Raw genomic sequence first — 22891 nt, 5'->3', positions numbered from 1 at the left:
AAAAAAAAAAAAAAAAGGTAAAGTGCAGCCATTATCAACCCACTGCAGGATGGAAGCCTCCTCAACAATTCATGCTGAAGGCCTCCGTAGCCGAGTGGGAGTGCAGTAGCACACGCTCTTTGAGTAGACCGGGGTTCAAGCCCCTGACTGCTGAATACGGTCGATCTGCCAACCCGCACTGGACCAGCATGGCAGATTATGGTCCATTTCCCTCAACATGTGCATGTTGAGGGAAAAGTTGACACCTCAACATGGTGTCAACTCATGCACTTCAGGTGATTGCGGGGGGGGCTCTACCCCTAGACCTAGAAGTTGCCCATGTGGGTATGCTCTACCATCTGAACTGTGGAACCAGCACTACATTCATGAACTTTACCACAGATCCTGCCAATAACCAATCCATGGAGAAAAGGAGACTACAAACCCATCTGATGACCATCTAGCAACAACGCTGGACAGACTCCACAAAGAGAAATTACACGAAAGTTCCTGCCAAGTGTACATACTACATAACCACAGTATCTATCCTAGTTCTCCCCAGGCTTATATATGACCTACCTCCTCACAGGGCATAGAGCAATCCGCTGCAAACTAAATCTACTACTGGGAATTATTGATAACCCAAGGTGTGTCTGCGGCTCTCTGGAGTCCTGGCGTACATGTGCGAGTTGTACGAAGATCTCCTTGGTCTACTTGTCACCCAACTTCATTTTATACCTACAAATAACTGGAGGATGAAATCACCTACAGAGCCTTTTCTGAAAGATGTTTGCCAGATGCTGGACACTTCCGCCACCTGCCGATCCTAACCTACTGGATCCACCTTAGGCTTGCCACAAGGAAATCACACACCCTGGAAGAACGAGGCTGTAACAACAAAGTGTAAACCAACCGATCACTGCATCATCGTCACCACAAAGAACAGGACATCAGACCCAAGAGTGACCACCAAAACTGGGCCAGACTCACTGAACGAACCCTCTACATTTTAAGTGACAATTGGACAGGACATGTGTCCCAAGTGCAACCAGACTCAGACCATAACAAGGACAAACTAGATGGGACACTGTTCCCATGAGTGACATTTCTTAGATCGGACTGGACTCACCAAATGGGAACTCCTAACAAGACTCCCTCACAGCTTTGCTGTTCAAGGCCATCTTGGCTCTGGGGCATAGGCCTGCCCCACTGACACCTTGGGGTCGCCTTCTCTATTGACCCCATATTTCTGTCTGTCCCCCCCTGCTCTCTCTCTCTCTTAAAAATTTTCATGACTTGTGTTCAAACCAACCTCTAGTAATCGTACCTCACACTCAAAAATTTAATTAACACAATTTTTAATTACCTCGGCTAACCCTATATCTTCTCCTCCCCCTCCCCCTTTTTTTTTTAGGTCCTTGCCACTGAAATCTCAGAAAATTAGGTGGCAGGACCTGCCAGAGTAAATAACTATAATACTGGTGTGCCTGGTCTGCCTCCATGGGGCAGAATATGGACAACATTGGGTCCCATTAGGGGTCCAACAGCTAAATGACCAGAGGAACAATGGTACATGACACTACACATACAAAATCCATACACTTTTAAATCTCTGGCATCGACAGTGTTCTGTTTCACACCCACAATATATACTATGTGGAGATGGGGGGAACCTCTGGTGCCATTTGAGACTAAACACACCTCTGCAGATCTTGTACATCCCAGCTTGCTGTTCACCTCGGCATATGCTGTCCCAGGAGTCATTCTTCACCTTGATGATGACTTCCACTTTCACTTCCTTATTTTTTTTTTCTTTATATATTTTTCTGTGAACTTCACTTTTTGAGCTCAGTCATCTTTTGTGTGCTTCCTTTTTTTTCCCCCCTTTATTAATTCTCATGTTCAGTCAATCATTTTGTTTCATCTTTTGAGATTTTCCTATTGCCTCTCCAGCAATTTTCTTCAGTTTCCTTTAGGTATTCATATATGTCTTTTGCACTCTCCCCGTAGGTTTCATCTAATTCTTGGTCTAATCTTCATTGATACAAACCCCTAGTGCTCTCATCTTTTAGTAAGTCCACATTGAATCTTTCAGTGTCAAGTTGTTCATTCCTCTCAAAGTCTTTCTTCCTTTCTCCTTCCTTTTTGGCACACACACACACACACACACACACACACACACACACACACACACACAGGAACGACATCTTCACCAAAAAGTGATCAGAACCACAATTTGCTCCACTCTGGGACCTAACATCACAGACAAAAAATGTGCTTTGTTCTTTAGTGATCACATAATCAATTATTGATAGTAGTCCCTTTGTTTCTTGGAACCATGTGAACTTATGAATATCTCTATGTTGGAAGAAGGTATTACTAATCCTCAGCTTATATTGAGAGCAAAGCTCTATCAGTCTCTCTCCATTATTATTCTTTACATATTCTCCATGTCTTCCCACCACTTCATTATCCGTAGCTTGTCCCACTCTAGAGTTCAAATCCTCCATTATGACTATCTCTCTCTGCAACTTAGAATTGCTTCTATTACTTCTGTCAGGTTTACCCAAAAATTTTCTTTAATATCTATAGGAGAATCATTATTAGGAGCATATACCCCAATAATAGTAATTTCTCTTCCATATATTTTAATATCAAGTGTCATGATTCATTCATCAACAGAGCTCCATTTTTCAATAAACTTTCTAAGCTTCTTGTGAATAAGAACAGCCATCCCTGCCTTAACTCTAACATGTTGGTTGACACCAGACCAAAAGAAAATATATTCTCCAGTCATTTCTTCAACTCTCCCTTTCTTCTTTGTTTCAGTTAAGACTGCCATATCCAATTTATATTTTCCCGATTCCAATAAAATTTCATCTTATTTTGTACTAACTCATTGTACATTCCAGCAGCCAAAATTCATAAACCTTTTACATTTGCCAGTTCGGTTCCTATTTGTCTGTTCGATTTTTTCTCTGTTAGGTCTTTTAGCATTGAAAGGCTGTTTTATGATGAATGTGGAGTTGGCCCCATTGCATCAACCCCACACCTGGAGGACCAGGGTATCTTTTTCATCTGGTCTCTAGCTACAAACCTGGCTTGGGAAACCCTACCGGTAGCAAGGTACTACCAGCATATCCCTGTAGATCATTGAGACATGCAAGCCCCAACACGAGGTAAAGATACCATCGGTGGGGTGTAATGTACCTGATTTTAGTTGCTCCAAATGATGCCTAAAAATAACAAATCCTGATATTTTAAAATAATCTATCCCCAATACATTTTTAAACTATCTACCTTCTACAAATACAGAAAAAACCTAAGCTGGCTGCCTGTGATCACTGCACAAAGTATTAACTGCATATACATTATTATAAGTACCATCATTTGGGATATCCTGAGATATACTTGCCTCCATTGTAGAATTTTGTTTAATAATAGACCATTTAGACAATATATACGTTGTTGATTTGAATTTATATTTTCACAGACAAACATTTGTACTTGTTATACAGTTTTAAAGAGCATATTCACAACAGTTGGGATTTTTCTGTTTTCCTTGAACCTTGGGATATCTAATGGGTTTCAGGAACAGCATCCCTAAGATTATTCTAAAAGTGTTTTGTTGCATATTATGCTTCTGCATTATCTATTATTTATTATTTGTTAAAAAAAAATTCCTATGCTGCCTCTCACCCACCCCACACACATGAAAAAAAAAAAAAAAAACCACCACACACAAAGATGATCTTTAATTTTACAGTTAATTATGTTTAACTTTTCTGACCGACAACTCTTTGAAATAAATAACTTTTGTCACTTGTATCAGATGCATTTAAATACTTTTAAATGGAAAAGTACTGTATATCTATATATTTATTATTTTCATTTCGGGCTGTGATATAAGTCTTTGAATGCATATTATATGTTAAAACAGATTTCCAATACCGTACAGTCCTATACTCTTCTTGAAACATCGTGAAAATATTTTATCCATTTAAAATATGAAGAGTATATAAAGTAATGCAAATGAATTCTTAATTAACCATCTTCATGCAGGAAGGGGATCCATTGTAATATATCCACTTAGTGACCAAAGAGAATGAGTATTACATAATTATGTTTGTTATTATTTATTTGTTATTTGTTTTTTTTTAGGAGCATTAGCAACTAAGGCCATATTGCTCCGGCAATATGCGGTGGTCATTCCCTGACCTTTCTGCATCCTCCGTATTTGGTGGTGACAGGCTCGAACCCCGGTCTAATCAAGAAGCGTGTGCTACGCACTGCTGCTCCTTCCCACCTGGCTACGGAGGCGCCTAATTATGTTTGTACAAAATTGAGTATACAGGTAGATATACATACACATTGTGCAGGCTGAAAATCTAGAATACGTCATGAGCCATACCACTGATTTCATAGTTTTTGCAGGAGGCTCATGGTTTTTCCCTGGAAGCTTGGATCTTTCATCATTCAGCAAACCAACGAAAGAATACAGTGATGCCTCATAGCTTTAGTTGTTATGCCACCTGAGAAATGGTGGCATTGCCTAACCCCTGTATGCTCTATACTGAAACAACATCCCATCCATGATGGTAGACATGGTAGTTTTACCCCTGGATTAATCCTTTCACTGCCAGAGGGCTGATAACTCAGCTCCATCCATTTGAAGAGACTTTTAGAAATCGCTTCAGTCGATGATGGCATTTGGCTTGATCTGTCTATGATGACTGTCGAGCGACCAAATCACTGGACTCTCACAGAGGACATAAATGAATACTGTATAATAAATATTATAATAAAATCGGTTTTCTCATAATATGAAAAATTAAAATTACTTTAATTTCACCATTCTTTAATGTACATAAAACTTATAAATAAATATATATTTATAAGTATATGTATATAATATTATATTTTCATATATAATATAATATTATATATAAAATATTTAACATAAATATATATGTTTAATTATATTACATATATTTAAAATTTCCAAATCCATCCTGCATTAGTTCACAAAATACCTTGCAGTCCATTTTCTTTATCACCCCCATTCAAAAAAATCTGGGGCTTCCACTGGATACCACAAAAACATGTACAGTGCAAAAGTAGCAACCATAAAAAATAGTACAGCAACTCTTCAAACAGTATATCTCATATGGTAAAACTTTGTTCTTACCTTGAGTAATTTATCAATGGTTCAGCTACATGGTCAGATCACTACACATTGTTTGCATTGTGTGGATTTCAGAATGGAACAACAAATTCACACTGATTGACAAGGCCAGATGTTGTAGTAATCGAGGCATGTGATGCAAGAAAGCAAGCTATGAGCTTATGTAGCATCAGCAAAAAAAAAAAAAAAAAAAAATTACATCCATCCATTCACTCTAAAAGTTTGTTCAGTTCCTCCTTGAATTTATTTAAGCTATCAAATTCCACAATGACAGATTTCCAGCAATCAACTACCTGCTGGCTAGAGGAAAATTTCTGCATATCTATTCTACAACTGTCTTTCCTCAATTTGAATTTATGCCCCCTCAGGTTCATAATCTAAGAAAGCAGAAGAATTCCATCAGCATTGAGCTTGCTCACCCCATAAAAGGCCTTATATACCTCAATCAGATCACCTCACAGGTGCCTGGTCTCCAAATGCTGCAATTTACAGAACTTAAGCCTTTCTTGGTAAGAGGACCCCCTTCATTCCCCTCACCAATCTTGCTGCCTTTCTCTGTACTCACTCAAACAACTCTACATCCTTCCTAAAATGAGGCCTCCAGACCTGTATGCAGTACTCAAGGCGTAGCCTGACTATTGCCTTATACAAAGAGATAATCGCCTCCTTTTCCCTACTAGCAAAATTCCTGTATATCATTGACAATACCCCATGACCTGCTCTGGCAGCCTGTCTGTACTGTCAAAAAACTTCATATCTGACTGTACAATTACTCCCAGGTCTTTTTCATTTTCTGCCACCCTAAGTGAGTACCACACAGTACCACAGGCAATACTTTGTATTTCTCAATGTCAAACTTCAGTTGCCACTTCTCGGCCATCTGCCCAACTTTTCAAGATCCTGTTGCAGTGGCACACTGCCATTAACAACCCTGTCAACCTTAGTATCAACTGCAAACTTAGATATTAAGCCTAATTTTTGTATGACATTTGTCAGACAAGACTTTCCCCCATATGTGCCTGAATTACTACTGCAGTCTTGTCTAGATGATCCTGCAATGCTTCTTTAACCAGTGCCTCCATTATTTTACCAGGAACAGAAGTTAAACTAACAAGTCACCCCGGGGGCTCACATCTGGTGAGTATGGGCTTGGCAAACCCAGGGTCCTGAGCTGGATATCATCATTCTTCTCTTTCTTGGTGATTCCTTTCTACTTCTCTCTCTCTCTCTCTCTCTCTCTCTCTCTCTCACTCTCAGGGGGTAACTTGGGAATTTTTTTTTTTTTTTTTTGGCTGGTGCAGCATAAGCCTCAGGCTTCCTTGTACCATATGGCCATTAATAATAATAATAATAATAAGTCTGTAATTACTCATGTCACCCTTTGTGAACTGGGTATACATTTGCACATCTTCAGTCTGTGGGGACTTCCTCTGAGTCCAAGGATGCTCTCATAATTATGGCTAAGGGTTTGCTTACTTCCTTTGCTGTCTCCTTTAATATAAATGGATAGATCCCATCCACCCCAGGTGCCTTTCTTATGTTTAACTTCAACAATTTCTCCTCCACTTTGCTCTCAGTTATAACAAAATATACTTAGATCAAAAATAATTGTGATAACGCATGGTTTTCCTTTCATAAATGTTCAATAAGTTACTCAAGTAATGAAATTAATTTTAAAAAATGTATTATGCATGGATAATCAGGAGTTTAATAATTAGATGCATGTCAAATCATGCTTGGCCAATATATTATACATATTACACATGCAAACCCCAGGGCTCACATCTGGTGAATATGGGCTTGGCACACCAAGGGTTCTAAGCTGGATATCATCATTCTTCTCCTTATTATTATTATTAGTTTTTTGGTGCAAGGTATCCCAGGCTTATGCTGCACCAGCCAAAAAAAAAAAAAAAAAAAGAGTGATTATACTGGTTTTTCTTTATACTTTACTATACACATCACTAAAAAGCCTGCTACAAAATATATATTTTTTTTTCAGTCGTAAATTACAAAAAACAACGATAATCAGTCTAATCATTACGATCAGAGTGATCTTTGTTGTTACAAAATGTTAAAAATAGCGCCAGCTTTTTGTTTGTTTGTTTGTTTTTTTAATTTCAAAATATGTTTTGTGTTTATTGGTTGTTACAAAATATATTTATATAACTGTCGACAATTTTTTTTTTTTTTTTTTGGTTGGGGATAGTTCGCCGATATGACTTCCCACAAAGGTGCTTCATAAGCACGTGGCGTTCCAAGTGCCTATAATAGTTTGTTACTTTGGTTTCAACAGTATGGGTGATTACTTCAATGAGGAAATCATGCAGCACACAATCATTTTCAAGGTCAGCAACCTATCTGCCTAGTTATACACATACCTAAATAAATGTGACGCATTACTCAATGCTGCACGCCACCATAAGTAGGAGTCCTCTAAAGTGGGAATTTCCTTATTGCATCTAACAAGGTAGCACTTTCTGATTTGGTCATTTTTATACCCTATCTCGATATTTTTTAATATTTTGCTAGGAAGGCAAATATCAGGTGCGCTTAAAACTACTTATTTTCTGGTCATTTTTAGTTTTAAATATCTGATCGCAAATGCTACGCGCATCGCACTAGTTTAGCAATATAATTTTTTTAACCAATTCAAACCTCCATTTGATTTCCTAAAAAAATTAGGTTGCATGGTTTGATTTTCATAATGAAATATTAAAATATAATAAATACAACTAATATGATCTTAAATAATAAATTATTAAATAGTGAATTCTTTAAAATATATTATTAAATACTTTGAACTAAAATAGTTTTTAGCAAAGCCCCTAATCTTAAATATCGAAAAATAACGATGTTATTTCATATTTATTTGGTTTGCATATATTACACAAAAGTGATGCATCAGATAAAAATTTCGGCAGTTCAACCAACCTGTCTTAAATGATGCCTGTAATATTCTTGAGCAGGTTTCGGTAATTTTTGGCATAGTCTTAACAAATACTTATAAAGGCCAAGAACATTCTCAACATTCCGCGACATGAGAGCTTATTTGATAAATGTTGTACTGATTCTATTCACTGCGAGTTTGCGCAATAAATTGAACGCGCTAGTAGTTTCTTGATATAAATAGAAGTTTCTGACTATACGTAATCGAATTGTGTATAATTGTAATCGTATACATTGTAATATTGTATGCACAGAGTAGTAAGATACAGAGGGACACTCTTATAGGCGATAATGTCAATGCCTTTTATATGCACAGAAAGTAGAGCCACCAGTTTTGGACCGATTATTAGTATATGACATATTCACAAGTAATTGTTCTAATAAAAAAAAAAGCTATAAAAGACGTAAGAATAAGGAAAATATAAACATAAGTAAAGATATCGGCAAATGTAAATTAACGGTTATGATAGCTGTGTGGTAGCGTTAGAAGAAAGTTTTTCCTCAGTTCAAATCTACTTTGTTTTTTCCCTGTACCTTCTTCTTCCCCCTCTCTCTTTTTTTTTTTTTTATCCCTTGTTATACTTTAAATTCATTTCTCAAGTATACATATAGTAGTAACTTTTTTTTTCACATATATATTTAAATATCTTTTTTTCTATACATTAAAATAATTTTCCTCCTAGTGATATTTGTTCAGCCAATGAAAGAAGACATGCGGGTTACGTGTAAAACGTAACAAATACGAAATTACGTAACAGAAGTTTGTTAGTAAAACAATCTTCACATTACTGTATATTTAAAACACAGATTGTATTTTAAATTATTACTTATTTGACCTTAACTCCATAAATCTACATCTCGTCACTTTGACTAATCTCAACTGTTTGTTTAGGTTTCGATTTAATGAATTAAACTCATTTTGATTTCGGTTTAAAATTTTATTATTATTATTATTATTATTAGCCATATGATGCAAGGAAGCCTGAGGCTTATGCTGCACCAGCCAAAAAAAAAAAAAAAAAAAAAAAATTGATTTACCCTAGGACCCAGAGAGAGAGAGAAGTAGAAGGAAATCACCAAGAAAGAGAAGAATGATAATATCCAGCTCGGGACCCTGGGTTTTTTTTATTTAATTCTTTTCCTTTATTTATTATTTTAGGCCTGGCATCCTATGAAATGAACGCTGCATGATTTAACTGCTTTTGTATACTTTTTTTTTCCTTTTATATACTACACAAAAATACAAAGAATCTGGAATCAATGAAAAATTTGGAAGACTGTGTGACTGTTTTATTACTGGGTTAGTTATTTTCTTTAACAAAAGTAATGTAGCATTCTTTCTTTTAGATAAATATTCATTTGAGTTAGCATTACGACAAAAAAAACAAAAAAAAAAGACATGAACACTTTATAATTCAAATTCCTTTAATTTATGCAGGTTCTCATTACATATGAAAGATTTGAATTAAATGTAGTCTTCATTATTCACTATTTAAATTTACAATTACACGGTAGATGACTTTCATCAACCGGTGAAATACCACCACTTTGCTTATTGGAGGCTTGAAGTGGCGAAACCCATGTTTAGTTTCTAGAGCAAAGTTTCCGGCATCCCCGCCTCCCCCTATACTTCTCTTTCAACCCATGCACGGTACTAAGTACTATAGGTTTTGATACCTTTCGTGTTTGGGGTTTTCATAAAAAAAAAAAAAAAAAAATTGAAATAGTAATATCATCACAGGAACTGTCCTGTAATATATAAGAAAGCATGTTGATTTAAGTCATAAAATTAATGTAATAAGTTGGGAATTAGTTATTAATTAGCTATTCCTGGTTCTAACAATTATGATAAATTACCTTAAATGTTCCTTTGGAAATTGGTGCAACCGCACTCCAAATTGCTTACATAAGAAACACTTCGTTTTCATGATGTCACAAGCAATTACACAATAATAATACACAAATAATAGTAACCAAAAATGCAATGAAAAATGAACTTGCTATGCTCAACGAATAGTAATATTTTCAAATACAGTAACAGCTTTTTCTGTGCATCTGCCATATTGCCTTATTGATATTCGTATACAAAACAAATATCAATTGCCATCCAAACAGAAGTAACTATCCCATCAAGTGGATCATTAGCTCAATAGGCAAGGTCAGTAATGGTCAATGTACCAGTAAACCAAATGACAAATAAACAAAATAGCTGTAAATATGCCAATTACTGTAAAATCAACTGCTGTTTCACAGCAGAATATTGGACTCCTGCTATTTCTGATTCAAATTAAGCAGACTGCATGGATTTAGAAGATAGTCAACTCAAAGATGACCAGATTCTAGAGCTATTTGCCAAAGAGCAGATGGATATGGAAACCATACTTTCTGAAGAGAGGGAAAAGTAAAATTGAGAAATATAAACCTTCAGGCTCTCTAAAACAAATCGAGGGTTCCACTAAGCCCAAATAATACTAACCTTACAGTGGAAATGTAGAGGCTATCATAGTAATTTGAGTGTCATCCAAGATCTCCTTGCACAATATGACACTTTTGCCTTCTGCAAAGAAATCAACTTAACCCCACAAATAACTATCTCACTCTGAAACTACATAATTAATGCATGCACCAGCAAGATCATATTACACACGATCAGAACAGTGTGGCACATGAGAATGGGTAGTGTTGATAATTAACTGTTGAGATACCTTTTGAAGCCAATCACTAACAAGTCAGTTAACATATATAGTGTGTTACATTTTGGGAGCATTAGATTTATTTTTTCCATACATATGGAAAATAATAATGTCTTGACAAATATTTCTAAAGGAACTGCATATAAAATTTAATGAAAATCAACTGCCAGGAGTTCCTCTGTTACATGCAGACAGATGGATATGATGAAGAAAATAGGCACATTGCCTAAAAACATTGTTAAAAATTAACCTTGAAGCATTGCATGAGCCAACATTAACTTTGATGATTTAACTATAATCTTGTTATAGTTAACTCCTAATGAATAAACAGGCAGGTGGACAAAAAATATGAAACAGTCTATGACAAGAGTTACAGGTATGCACTTATATGGAGTCGGTCCACCCTTAGCACTTACCATTCTTCATTGAGGAACATTTCAAGTTTCTTGAGTGTGAAGGTGGAAGAAATCTGCTTTCCACTCTCCTCTCCAAATATGCTTACAGTGACCTAAAATGTAAGTCTGGTAATTGTGCAGGCCATGGGAGATGCTTAGTTTCATATTCATCAAACCAAGGTTGGACACATCTGCTGTGTTTATTGCAGCATTACCATCTAAAATAACATGGCATGGTTTGTGAGAAATTGTTTACAACATGGGATGAATCTGGCAACTCAGAATATCAAGGAAATCAGTGGCAGTAATTCACCCATTCAGGGTAATGATAGGACCTAAAGAATACCCAGATGTTGCTGCCCAAAACAACTGTTGATCTTCCTCCATTTTTAATGGTTCGCACAAGACAGTTGGGATGATGTTTCCTTTGTCATTTGCCAAACACAAACTCTTCCTAACCCCCACATGCAAGTCCTGAAATATGGCACTTAGCCATATTTCAGGACTTCAACTCTCCCTAACCCCCAGACTGCCCCTCTGTGATACCAGGCAATACTGGGTGGTAGAAAGCTCTCATCAACCAGTGCAATACCATCACTTTGCTTATTAGAGGCTTGAAGTGGTGGAACACATGTTTAGTCTCCAGAGCATAGCTCCAGTAAACCGTCCCTCTTCTTTTCGACCATACATTATATTTGATGTCTTTTGAAGTTATGATGGACATCATGGCAAGATCTAATCTTCCTTACATTTTGAGGGTACAGCTCTAAAACAGTATTCTAAGCCAACCGCTGGTTAGTACACCAGACCAAACCTATTGGTAAATCCCTAGGAGGCTTCCAGATCAGCTAGTGTACTGGAGGGAGTCAGAGTAGTGTGTATGTAGTAGGGGCATCATCGAGGCTACGTTATGTCAAGGAGCTGGGTATATTCTTAAAATGTGTATGCCATAATCAAAAATTTCATTACTTCATACAGCATGTCCCCACCCCCACTTTTTCTTACTATTGAATACACCATGAATTGTCAAACTAATAGAGTAACCTTATCTGCGAAAAGATCTAAACCTCCCAAATACTTCCTAGTTCATTTCACAAATATACGTGGTCTCAGTTCTAATCTCAATGATGTCCATTTCCACTTGCAGTCTGCCAAACCCCACATACTTCTTCTGACAGAATCTCAGTTATCGGTTGATTCGACCACTGCTCATCTCAGTTGACCTAATTATTTGCTGTATGATTCCTTTCACCTCAAAGGAGGTACTTGTGCATATGTCCGTTCCGATATTCCCTGTCAGAGACTTGGTAATTTGGAATCTCCTCGTTTCGATCTCGCTTAAAATCTCTCTACCTCATTGTGTCGAGTTCATCTGTTGTCGCTACTGTTCTCCCAACTCCAATAATCACTTGGAGCTCTTTGACTTCCTCTCTTTTCAACTTGACTTTCTCCAGTCCAACTTTCCTAACAGTGAGGTAATTTTCCTTGGTAATTTTAATGTTCACTACTCCAGCTGGCTTCCGTTTTCTAGCCACATCCGTTTTCTGGAACAACGTTCCTTCATACATATTTCCTGAAAATAACAATCTACAGAAGTTCAAGTCTAATGTCAACAAATATCTCTTTCATCTTTTCAACCTCCAACCCTTGCATGGTACTAAGTACTATAGTTCTAATACCTCTTGTATTTGGGGGTGTCATATAAAAAAAAAAAAAGAGATTATTTGTCTGAAAATTTGACATTTCCAATTATCAAGTGTGTAGTTTTTCTGCTCCTTACACAACTGCAGCCTCATTCTAGCATTACCATCAGTAACGGGTGGTTTGACAATAGTGCTCTGCCATAAATTTCAGCTTTATGAAGGTCTTGCTGAACTATTGTAGTAGAAAATGGGTTGCTGAGTCTCAAATTAATTTCTTCAGTTATTTTTGAGGCAGTAGTTTTATGGCTGCAATTGTTTTCAGTGTCCAGTGATCTAATTAAGTCAGCTTTGATTTTCTGTCACAATTCATCCTATCAGATTTTTCTTTTCTTTAATTGGTGAATTCAGGAATCACTTTCAGTATACAGTTGCTTTCAATACATTAAACAAATCAACAGTTTTAGCATTAGTAGAGGCATGTGATGCAAGAAAGCAAGCTTATGTAGCATCAGCCAAGCAAAAAAAAAAAAAAAAAAAACTTCCACTTCACCCCTCTGTTCGTTCAAAATACCTGTCCAGCTGAGCCTAAAATTTATTTAGGCTATCAATTTTCACAACAAGGGTAGAAGTCTGTTCCACCAACCAACTACCCGCTGGCTAAAGGCAATTTCCGCACATCTATCCTACATCTTCTTTCCTCAATTTGAATTTATACCCTCTCAGGTGATTATTCTGAACAAGAGGCAGAATCCCATCAGCATTGAGCATGCTCAAACCATTCAAGGCTTTATACACCTCTATCAGATCACCTGGCCGGTGCCTAGTCTCCAGACACTGTAATTCGCAAAACTTAAGCCTTTCTTCGTAAGAGCAACCCTTTGTTCCATTCACTAATCTTGTTGCCCTTCTCTATACTCGTTCCAGCAGCTCTATATCCTTCTTGAAATGAGACTTCTTTCTTGTGTTGTATACAGTACTCAAGGTGTGGCCTGACCATTGCCTTATACAAGGGAATAATCACCTGCTTATCCCTGCTAGAAATATTCCTGTATATCATTGATATGACACCATGAGCTCCTCCTGAAGCCTGTCTACACTGCTCAGAGAACTTCATATCTGCCTGCACTATTACCCCAAGTCCTTTTCATTCTCTACCACTGTCAGTGTAGTACCACAGAGTTGATACATTGCTCTGGGGTTGCTGTTTCCCATAAGTAGTACTTTACATTTGCCAATGTTAAACTTCATTTGCCACCTCTCGGCCCATCTGCTCAACCTTTCCAGATCCTGTTGCAGCAGCAGCATAGCGTCAGTAATGTCCTTAACAACCCTGCCAACCTTTGTATCGTCTGCAAACTTGGACATTAAGCTTGATATACCATCATCAACATTATTCATAAACAGAAAACAATAATGGACCCAACACTGAACCGTGAGGGACTCCACTGATAACATTAGTCCACAATGAGCAGTGTCCATTGATTACCACTCTCTGTCTTCTCCCCCTCAACCACCCCTTTATTCATAACAGCAATTTGCCTCCAATGCCACACTGCTCCAATTTGTGCAGCAATCTTCCATGTGCAACAGTATCACAAGCCTTTCTAAGATCCAAGTATATAATATCAAAGTTATTCCCTGCATCCAGTTCTTTTGTGACTGCATCATAGAATCCAATCAAATTTATCAGGTAAGACTTCCCCTTAACAAAACCTTGCGGTGTCCGACCTAAAACTGAGGTCTTGTCTAGATGATCCCGCAGTGCTTCTTTAACCAGTTCCTCCATTAATTTTCCTGGAACAGAAGTTAAACTCACAGGTCTATAATTACTTGTGCCAGCCTTTGACCCTCCTTTGTGAATTGGGGTCACATTTGCACATCTCCAGTCTATGGGTACCTTCCCTGAGTCCAAGGAAGCTCTCATAATTATGGCTAAGGGTTTGCTTACTTCCTTTGCTGCCTCCTTTAATATAACCGGATAGATCCCATCCACACCAGGTGCCTTTCTTGTGTTTATCTTCAACAATTTCTCCTCCACTTTACTCTCAGTTATTACAAGATTATCTAGCTTACTGCCAGAGTTGAATACACCTCTGGCATTCACCTTGCTGAATAACTCCTCATGTGTGAATGTTGATGCAAAATATTCATTTAGTTTGTTAGTTACCTGAGCAGGATCATCAACAGTTGAACCATCGATATCAAGTGGACAAATCTGATTCATCCCCTTCCTTCTAGAGTGTACATAAGTAAAGAACTCTTTGCTGTTTTTCTTTGCATTCCTTGCCAAAGATTTCTCGTAGTCTGCCTTCGCCTGCCTAACCTCCTTTGTAACTTGGTTACAGATCAACTTATATCTATCATAGGCTTCTGTATCACATGTTAATTTATATGTATCCCATCCATGCATTTATCTTCTCTGCCATATGTCTCATTAGTTCGTCTGACATCCATTTAGGCCTAAATCTTGAACAATATTTCTTAGTTGGTATGTAAAGCCTAGTAGCTTCCAAGATAAGTTCTTTGAATGCTTCCCATTTTGAATTTGCTGTTGGTAACATCATCAGTTGGTCCCACTGTATAGAATTTAAATACTGTCTCAGACCATCGTAGTCACCTTTATGAAAGCAATAACCCTTCCCTTTACCCCTGATGGTAGTTTCCTCCTTGAGTAAATCCCACTTCAGCACATTGTGATCACTGCCACATAGTGGTTCCTCTATCTGCAGATTCTTAATGCATGAAGAATCACTACTGATAATCAATCAAGAGTATTACTCCCTCTAGTTGCCTCCCAAACATGCTGATGTAAAAAACAATCATCTAATAAATCCACAAAAGCCTTACTAGTGTATGAGTGACCAACCCACAAATTTCAGTCAATATCTGGGAAATTAAAATCCCCCATTATAAGACTCTCTGATTTACTGGCCCACTCTATTTCCCTGTACAGTTTCTTATTATACTCATCAGAGTTATTCGGCCTATAGCACACTCCTACTCTCAATTTTGATTTCTCAGTGCTTATGTTACACCAAACTGACTCGATATTGTACTGTCCAGCCATTTCAACTCGCTGTTCTTCCTTGGATTTTATGTGTTTCTTAACTAACAGCATAACACCTCTTCCCTTCTGATCTCTCCTTCCTGTGCACATTGTACTCCCCAAATTCCATTTCTGCATTCCTTATATCTGTGTGACACCATGTCTCTGATATCCCAACCTCTGCCTTTGATGTTTTGACCAACACCTCAAATTCATCAATTTTATTTACCAAACTCCTAGCAGTGGTGTATATGCAAGTATACATGCACCTGTTCCTATTCTTAGCTACCCTAACACACCCCATGTGTTTACTTGTACCGCAATGACTCCAGGCAGGCTCTGAAATCGCCTGCATCTTGTTTTCCAAGCTGCTTCTCATTCCAATAGAAGCATTGCAAGAATCACTTTCACCTCCGCCAGTGGCTACTGTTAATCTATTAGTCCGTTTATCCCCCCAAGCTAGCAGTTTTCCAACCCACCTAACACTGCCTCAATATCAGAAGATTGTAGGTTCGAGTCGTGCCGCGGACGATCAGTTTTTCAGGTGGTAGATGACTTTCATCAACCGGTGAAATACCACCACTTTGCTTATTGGAGGCTTGAAGTGGTGAAACCCATGTTTAGTCTCTATAGCAAAGTTTCCGGCATCGCCCTCCCCCCATACTTCTCCTTCAACCCATGCATGGTACTAAGTACTATAGGTTTTGATACCTTTCGTGTTTGGGGTTTTCATAAAAAAAAAAAAAAATACATCTGCAAATATTCTTGCACCCTTTCTATTTAAGTGTATCCCATCCCTGTAGAAGCAGTCCCTTCTGTTAACAAGCACAGACCAGGCTCAGAAAATTTCTACAACTTTAACCTTGCACAGTCTTTCCAGGGCCGAACTGATCGACAAGGCTCTCATCATATACTCCCTCCCATAGTGTCTGGGCAGAATTGCAGACACTTCATATTCAACCCTAATTCACGGATTTTTTTCAATAGTGACCTGTACTTGTTAAGTAATTCTGCCGGTCTCCTACTCTTAATATCATTAGAGCGAACGTGTACAATAATATTACATTTTGTGTCCTTAAAAGATGATATCCACTCTACACATCTTCAACCCTTGCCCCTGGCAGACATACCCTGGTCCTGTTCCACCTATCCTTTTTACAAAGCATGTTCCCCGTTTCCCTGACAATAGAGTCACCAACAACTACTAGTTCCTGTGGGACCAGCGCATTCTGCCTTGGGGGTTGCCGTTGTGTTGCGTGATGACCAAGTGCAAGATCTGGCGTTGATGTGGGCAGCTGAGAGCTTGATGGGCCCCTCACTTTAGATCCTTCGAGGGCTTCTTGAGGTTGTCACAGACATTTTCTCAGATATGCCAGACTAGCTGTACTTGCTACCTGGGAGTCTAAAATGCTGATGGAACTGATATTTGGGTGACACTCAAGTCAAGTGGACCCAATTTCGGCGTCCGGACGGTCTGGGACAGCCAGATCCTCTGCTTGCACCTTCACGATGGTGGGACTGTTATTAATCCTGGGTATAACCTCCATGCACAAGTACATGGTGAGTGACCACCCAGGTGTGAACCAACGTAAGCAGGGGTCGAGGTGTGGCACCCACACCACATGGAGGAATGTCGCCCCTCTATGTTACCAGGCATTACTAGGTGGTAGATGACTCTCATCAACCGGTGCAATAACACCACTTTGCTAATTATTGGAGGCTTGAAGTGGTGAGACCCATGTTTAGACTATAGAGCTAAGTTCCGGTCAGCCCTTCCCTATCTATTCCATCATGCAGTATGATTGATGACTTTTGAGGTTATGATGAACATCGCGGTGAGATCCAATATTCCTTACATTTCGAGGGTGCAGCTCTAAAACGGTGTTCGCAGGCCGGCCGCTAATTAGTACACTGGACCGAACCTATTGGTAACTCTCTAGGAGGCTTCCAGATCAGCTAGTGTATAATTTTGCTACCTCTACTCTGCCAGATAGTGACTGAAGGGTGTCCGAGTAGTGTGTATGCGGTGAGCATTGTCGAGGCCACGTTATGTCAAGGATCTGGGTATATTCTTACCATGTGAACGCCATATCCAAATATTTCATTACTTCATACAGCATGTCCCACAAACTTTTTCTTACTATTGAATACACCATGAATTGTGAAACTAATAGAGCAAGCTTATCTGCGAAAAGATCTAAACCTCCCAAGCACTTCCTAATTCATTTCACAAATATACATGATCTCAATTGTAATCTCAACGATGTCCATTTCCACTTGCAGTCTGCCAAATCCCATGTACTTTTCCTAACAGAATCTCAGTTATTGGTTGATTCAACTACTGCTCATCTCAGATGCCCAAATTATTTGCTGTGTGATTCCTTTAGTCCCAAAGGTGGTACTTGTGCATATGTTTGTTCTGATATTCCTTGTCAGAGACTTGGCAATTTGGAATCTCCTCTCTTTGATCTTCTCTGGCTTAAAATCTCTCTACCTCATTGTGTCAAATTCATCTGTTGTCTCTACCGTTCTCCCAACTCCACTAATCACTTGGAACTCTTTGACTTCCTCTCTTTCCAACTTGACTTTCTCCAGTCCAACTTTCCTAACAGTGAGGAAATTTTCCTTGGTGATTTTAATGTTCACAACTCCAGCTAGCTTCCATTTCCTTGTCACATCGACCCAGCTGGTCGAGATGCTGAGGCATTTGCAATTACTAATGACCTTGCACAGATTGTTCATTCACCTACAAGAATACCGGACAATTCTAATCGTACAGCCAATACGCTTGATCTTTTTCTCACAAACAACCCTTCTAAGCACACGGTTGAAGTGAGAGGTCCTTTAGGCACTTCGGATCACAACTTGGTGATTGTCTCTTCTCCAATGGAACCTTTATCTCATGGCTATTCCCAACCTCGTGTTTTTTGGCATTACAAGAATGCAAAATGGGTTGACCTGCGAGACTTCTTTTCCTTGGTCAGATTACGTTTCAAAACTTCTGATGTCAACGTTTGCTCAGATCGTGTCAATGAAATTATTCTTACAGGAATGGAATCCTTTATCCCACACTCCACTTTAAAATCTCGTCCTTTATGTAAACCTTGGTTTTCCAATAAATGTGCTAAGGCTGTTCAAGAGAAGAATGTTGCATATTGTAATTGGCTTGTTTCTAATTCTTCAGTTTCATTTTCTGCCTACACCAAAGCTCACAACAATTGTAAAGCAGTTATTAATCAATCCAGGCTAAGAGTAGAAAACTTGCTTCTTGCCCTAATGGTAGCCGAGCATTCTGGTCTCTCCAAAGCTATTGGCCGCAACTTTTGCCCATCTCTGTCCAAACCAGATGGTTCTGTTGTCACTTCAGCCAAGGATAAAGCTGACCTGCTAATATCCCATTTTTCTTCCAACTCATGTACTAATGATCTTAGTAAAACACCTCCCACCATTCCCAACACACTCCATTCAATGCCTCCTGTGGTCTTCCGTCAAAAGGATGTCAGAAGGATTTTGACAAATCTTGATGCTAAGAAGGCTCCAGGTCCCGATGGTATTTCTCCACGTTCTCAAAACCTGTGCTCCTGAACTTACTCCTATTCTTTGCTGCCTTTTTTCACTTTCTTATTCCAATGGTGTTTTTTCTTCTGCTTGGAAATTTGCTCATATCCAGCCATATCCTAAAAAGAGTGACAAATCCCTCCCATCCAATTATCGTCACATTGCAATTACTTCTACTCTTTCTAAAGTAATGGAGAAATCAATTAACCGCCAACTCTTAAACTACCTAGAAACCTTCCATCTGATCAATGATCGCCAGTATAGATTCCATCAGTGTCGATCCACTGATGATATTCTGGCTTATGTTACCCATTTATGGACTAATTCAATGGAACGGTTCGGTGAAACACGAGTAGTTGCTCTAGACATCTCAAAGGCTTTCGATCGTGTTTGGCATAAAGGTGTTCTAAACAAGCTTCCATCTTTTGGTTTTCCAACTGTTTTTAGTAATTGGTTATCCAGTTTTCTCTCTGATCGCTCACTGAGGGTGATGGTAGATGGCTCTCTGTCTTCTAACTTCTCCACTAATGCCGGTGTCCCCCAAGGTTCAGTTGACTGTAAATCCTATCCATAGTTTTGCCGATGATTACACATTGCATTCCACTTTTCATTTTGAGAAACCTTGTCCTGCTCAATCAGCTTCAACTTCTTGAAAATCTGCTACCAATTCCTTAAATGCCGATCTTCAGGTAATTTTCCAGCGGGACAAAGACAACTTAGTTGATTTCAACCCTTCTAAAACTCAGTCTTGTCTTATAACTTGCAAAAAGGATTCTTCTGCTCCTATGCCTATCTTTAGTGACACTCCAATTTCTAAGCAAAATGATATCTCTCTTTTGGGGATTACCCTGACTTCTAATCTCTCTTGGCACAAACACATTACAAATATTGCTTCCTCTGCATCTAAAAAACTTGGTTTTCTCTTTCGCTCTCAGCATTACTTTTCTTCCAAACAGCTGCTCACTCTGTATAAATCGCAAATTTTCCCTGCCATGGAATATATTCCTACATCTGGGGTGGTGCCCCCAAAACCTCTCCAGGCTTCTTGATTTCATTCAGAAGAGGCAGTTAGGTTAATTAATGATTCATCTCTAACAGAGTCTCTCCACTTGCTTTCTCACAGACGCTCTGTTTCTGCTGCATGCCTCTTCTACAGATACTTCCATGGGCACTGTTCTTCTGAATTGGCTTCTATAATTCCTTCTCTCTCTTTCAAATTCGGAGGGCGCAGTTGCCCTCTGTGATTCAGAGGGCAACTGCCCCCCAGTTCTCCTCTGAGCCACAGCACTCCCATTACTTGAGCCTTTTGCTTTGCTGCTCTGGTCTGAGTCATGATTTCGTTTAGTCAACGATGCTCCTGCTAAGCACGGACTAATAATTTAACTTCTTTGGAATTCAGAGAGGTCAACTATTTTCTTCATGTACATTTTTATATCACCTGTAAATAACTCTCAGCTTTTATCATCTTTCCTTCGTGGTACGACCTGCAAGAAACAAAAAAAAACTGTGTTCTTCATAAATACATCATCCAGCCATTACAAAAACTACTACTTTCCATTATTTTGTCTGCCCCCTGTATATAAGCAATGCCAAACTAGTACAACTCCCTCAACTCCACTATATTCTTAAGGACCTTAATAATCATAATCCACTATGGGAAAATCAAATCCTGGGCAAAAGTAGACAGATCTACAAAAATTAATTAACCAATACAACCTGATAACCCTCAATATTGAAGGACACACGTACATGCATTTTCCTGCTGGATCTATTTGTCCATAGATGTTTACCTACCCTTTATTTTGTTGGATTATTCATAGCAAAACATTAGGTAGCAAACATTATCATGTGTTATGCCACACTGATCCTAGCATTCCCACCTCTCCAACTGAATTGCAAAATGAAACATTTCCAAAGTTGACTTGGGCACATACAAGCAGCACTCAGTACTAGAAAAAAAGCAGGTCCAGTAAACATCCATAACCTTAACAGCAGAATCTATATGTTTAATATGGAAGGCGTTTTCTTTTGACAGTCAATGTGAATGATAGGCTTAACCAATCGGACTGGAAGCAGTCTCAAATTGAAGCTATTTCTTCCAAGGTGTGCACAAAGTTGTTAAATTTTAAAAATTCCGAATAATTTTATTTTACAGAACGGGCCAGTTTATAATACAAACAAGAATAGTTCAACATTCACTTCATAGATGGGACCACAGGAAGATGTTAACTGTTAAACAAACAGTTGTCTAAGTTGATAAGGAATTTTTTTCTGATTAACAATTTGCACATTCGCACAATTGTGTCCTTTGTTCCAAAAAAAATAAATATATAAAAATAAAACTCTTCTACCAATTGCGAAATTGCCTACCTTTAAAGAAAGAACTAACTGTTAGGATTCCATTCCACTACTCGCTCACTGTATATCCCCACGTTGTGCACATGAGCTCATACACTCATTGCCATTCATTACATTTAAAATGTTCAGAAGTCATAATTTTATCATTATTGTTATCAACTTCGAGCTTATTCTTTTTTTTTTTTTTTTTTTTGTTTTTTAAGGTGAGTAATAATTTAAGGATTTAGAATTATGTCAGACGACATGTCCGCCGCCATGCTACTATGTTTGGCTGTGTTAAACATACCTTACAGCAAAGAGGATACACACCTTTTTGTGTTTCTGCAAATGTATTCAGAAATTGGTCTGAATCTTACCTGCTAATAACATAAGGATTCAAAGCGTACTTGCTTATGACAAAACATGTACTCCATTTCTTTAGAACAGCTAGAGAAAACTTTAAATTTGCATACTAATGAGGGAACAAAATTTAAAAGAGAAAATTCAGGCATGCATTAGTTTCGGGTTTGTGGGAATTTTTTAGAGAACAATAAAGATCCAGACTACAGTTGAAAATATGTTGGTGAACTTCAAGAAGTTGGGCTGCAACATGATTGTCATGGTACATTTTTACACTTCCACATTTGGAAGTGTAAGTGAAGAACAGGGTGAGATGTTTAAACAGGACATTAAACACTTGGAGATGCGGTACCAGGGAAGTTGAGGCACCTCCGTAGCCAGGTGGGCAGGAGTTGCAGTACATAGCACACGCTTCTTGATTAGACTGGGGTTCGAGCCCATGACCACCGTATATTCTCGGAGCAATATGGTCTTAGTTGCTAATGCTCCTAAAAACCATATAACAACAACAACCAGGGAAGTTAAAATCAGGGCTGATGTTTGCTGGATACTGAAGAGGTACTGTACAGTAGAAGCATCTGCAAGAAAACAAAAGAAACGAAACACTAATAATGAAAGTTTGACCAAGTTTTTAAAGTGAAAGGTGAGTTTTTAGTGTACTTTTTAATATTCTATCCTTTTCTGTAGTATTTTGTAGAGATGACAATGAATTGTCCAAAAATTTTCAGGAAAATTTTAAGCAATAA

General features: G+C 38.2%; 2 protein-coding genes across 4 annotated transcripts in view; one reads left to right on the top strand and one right to left on the bottom strand.

The window, feature by feature from the left end:
• The window catches only part of LOC150081818 (LYR motif-containing protein 9-like), a 52685-nt gene extending 44352 nt beyond the window's left edge, over positions 1 to 8333 (bottom strand). Inside the window, exon 1 of the mRNA XM_090378911.1 lies at positions 8099 to 8333. Within this exon, the coding sequence (XP_090235037.1) occupies positions 8099 to 8206 (108 nt within the window). The 5' untranslated portion in view covers positions 8207 to 8333. The remainder of the gene's footprint in view (positions 1 to 8098) is intronic.
• The window catches only part of LOC150081817 (3 beta-hydroxysteroid dehydrogenase type 7-like), a 138829-nt gene continuing 123311 nt past the window's right edge, over positions 7374 to 22891 (top strand). Inside the window, exon 1 of one of the 3 annotated variants that reach the window (XM_090378907.1) lies at positions 7374 to 7634. The gene's annotated coding sequence lies outside the window, so the exon portion shown is untranslated. Of the gene's footprint in view, positions 7712 to 9302; positions 9414 to 22891 lie in introns of those variants that run through there. The other 2 variants (XM_090378909.1, XM_090378910.1) reach the window with 2 other exon arrangements.

The sequence above is a fragment of the Mastigoproctus giganteus genome, chromosome 8 (genome assembly GCF_048544385.1).
Source record: "Mastigoproctus giganteus isolate SK-2022 chromosome 8, ASM4854438v1, whole genome shotgun sequence".
NCBI lineage: Eukaryota > Metazoa > Arthropoda > Arachnida > Uropygi > Thelyphonidae > Mastigoproctus > Mastigoproctus giganteus.
Note: the sequence above shows the minus strand (reverse complement) of the source record. Positions and strands in the feature narration are given on the sequence as shown.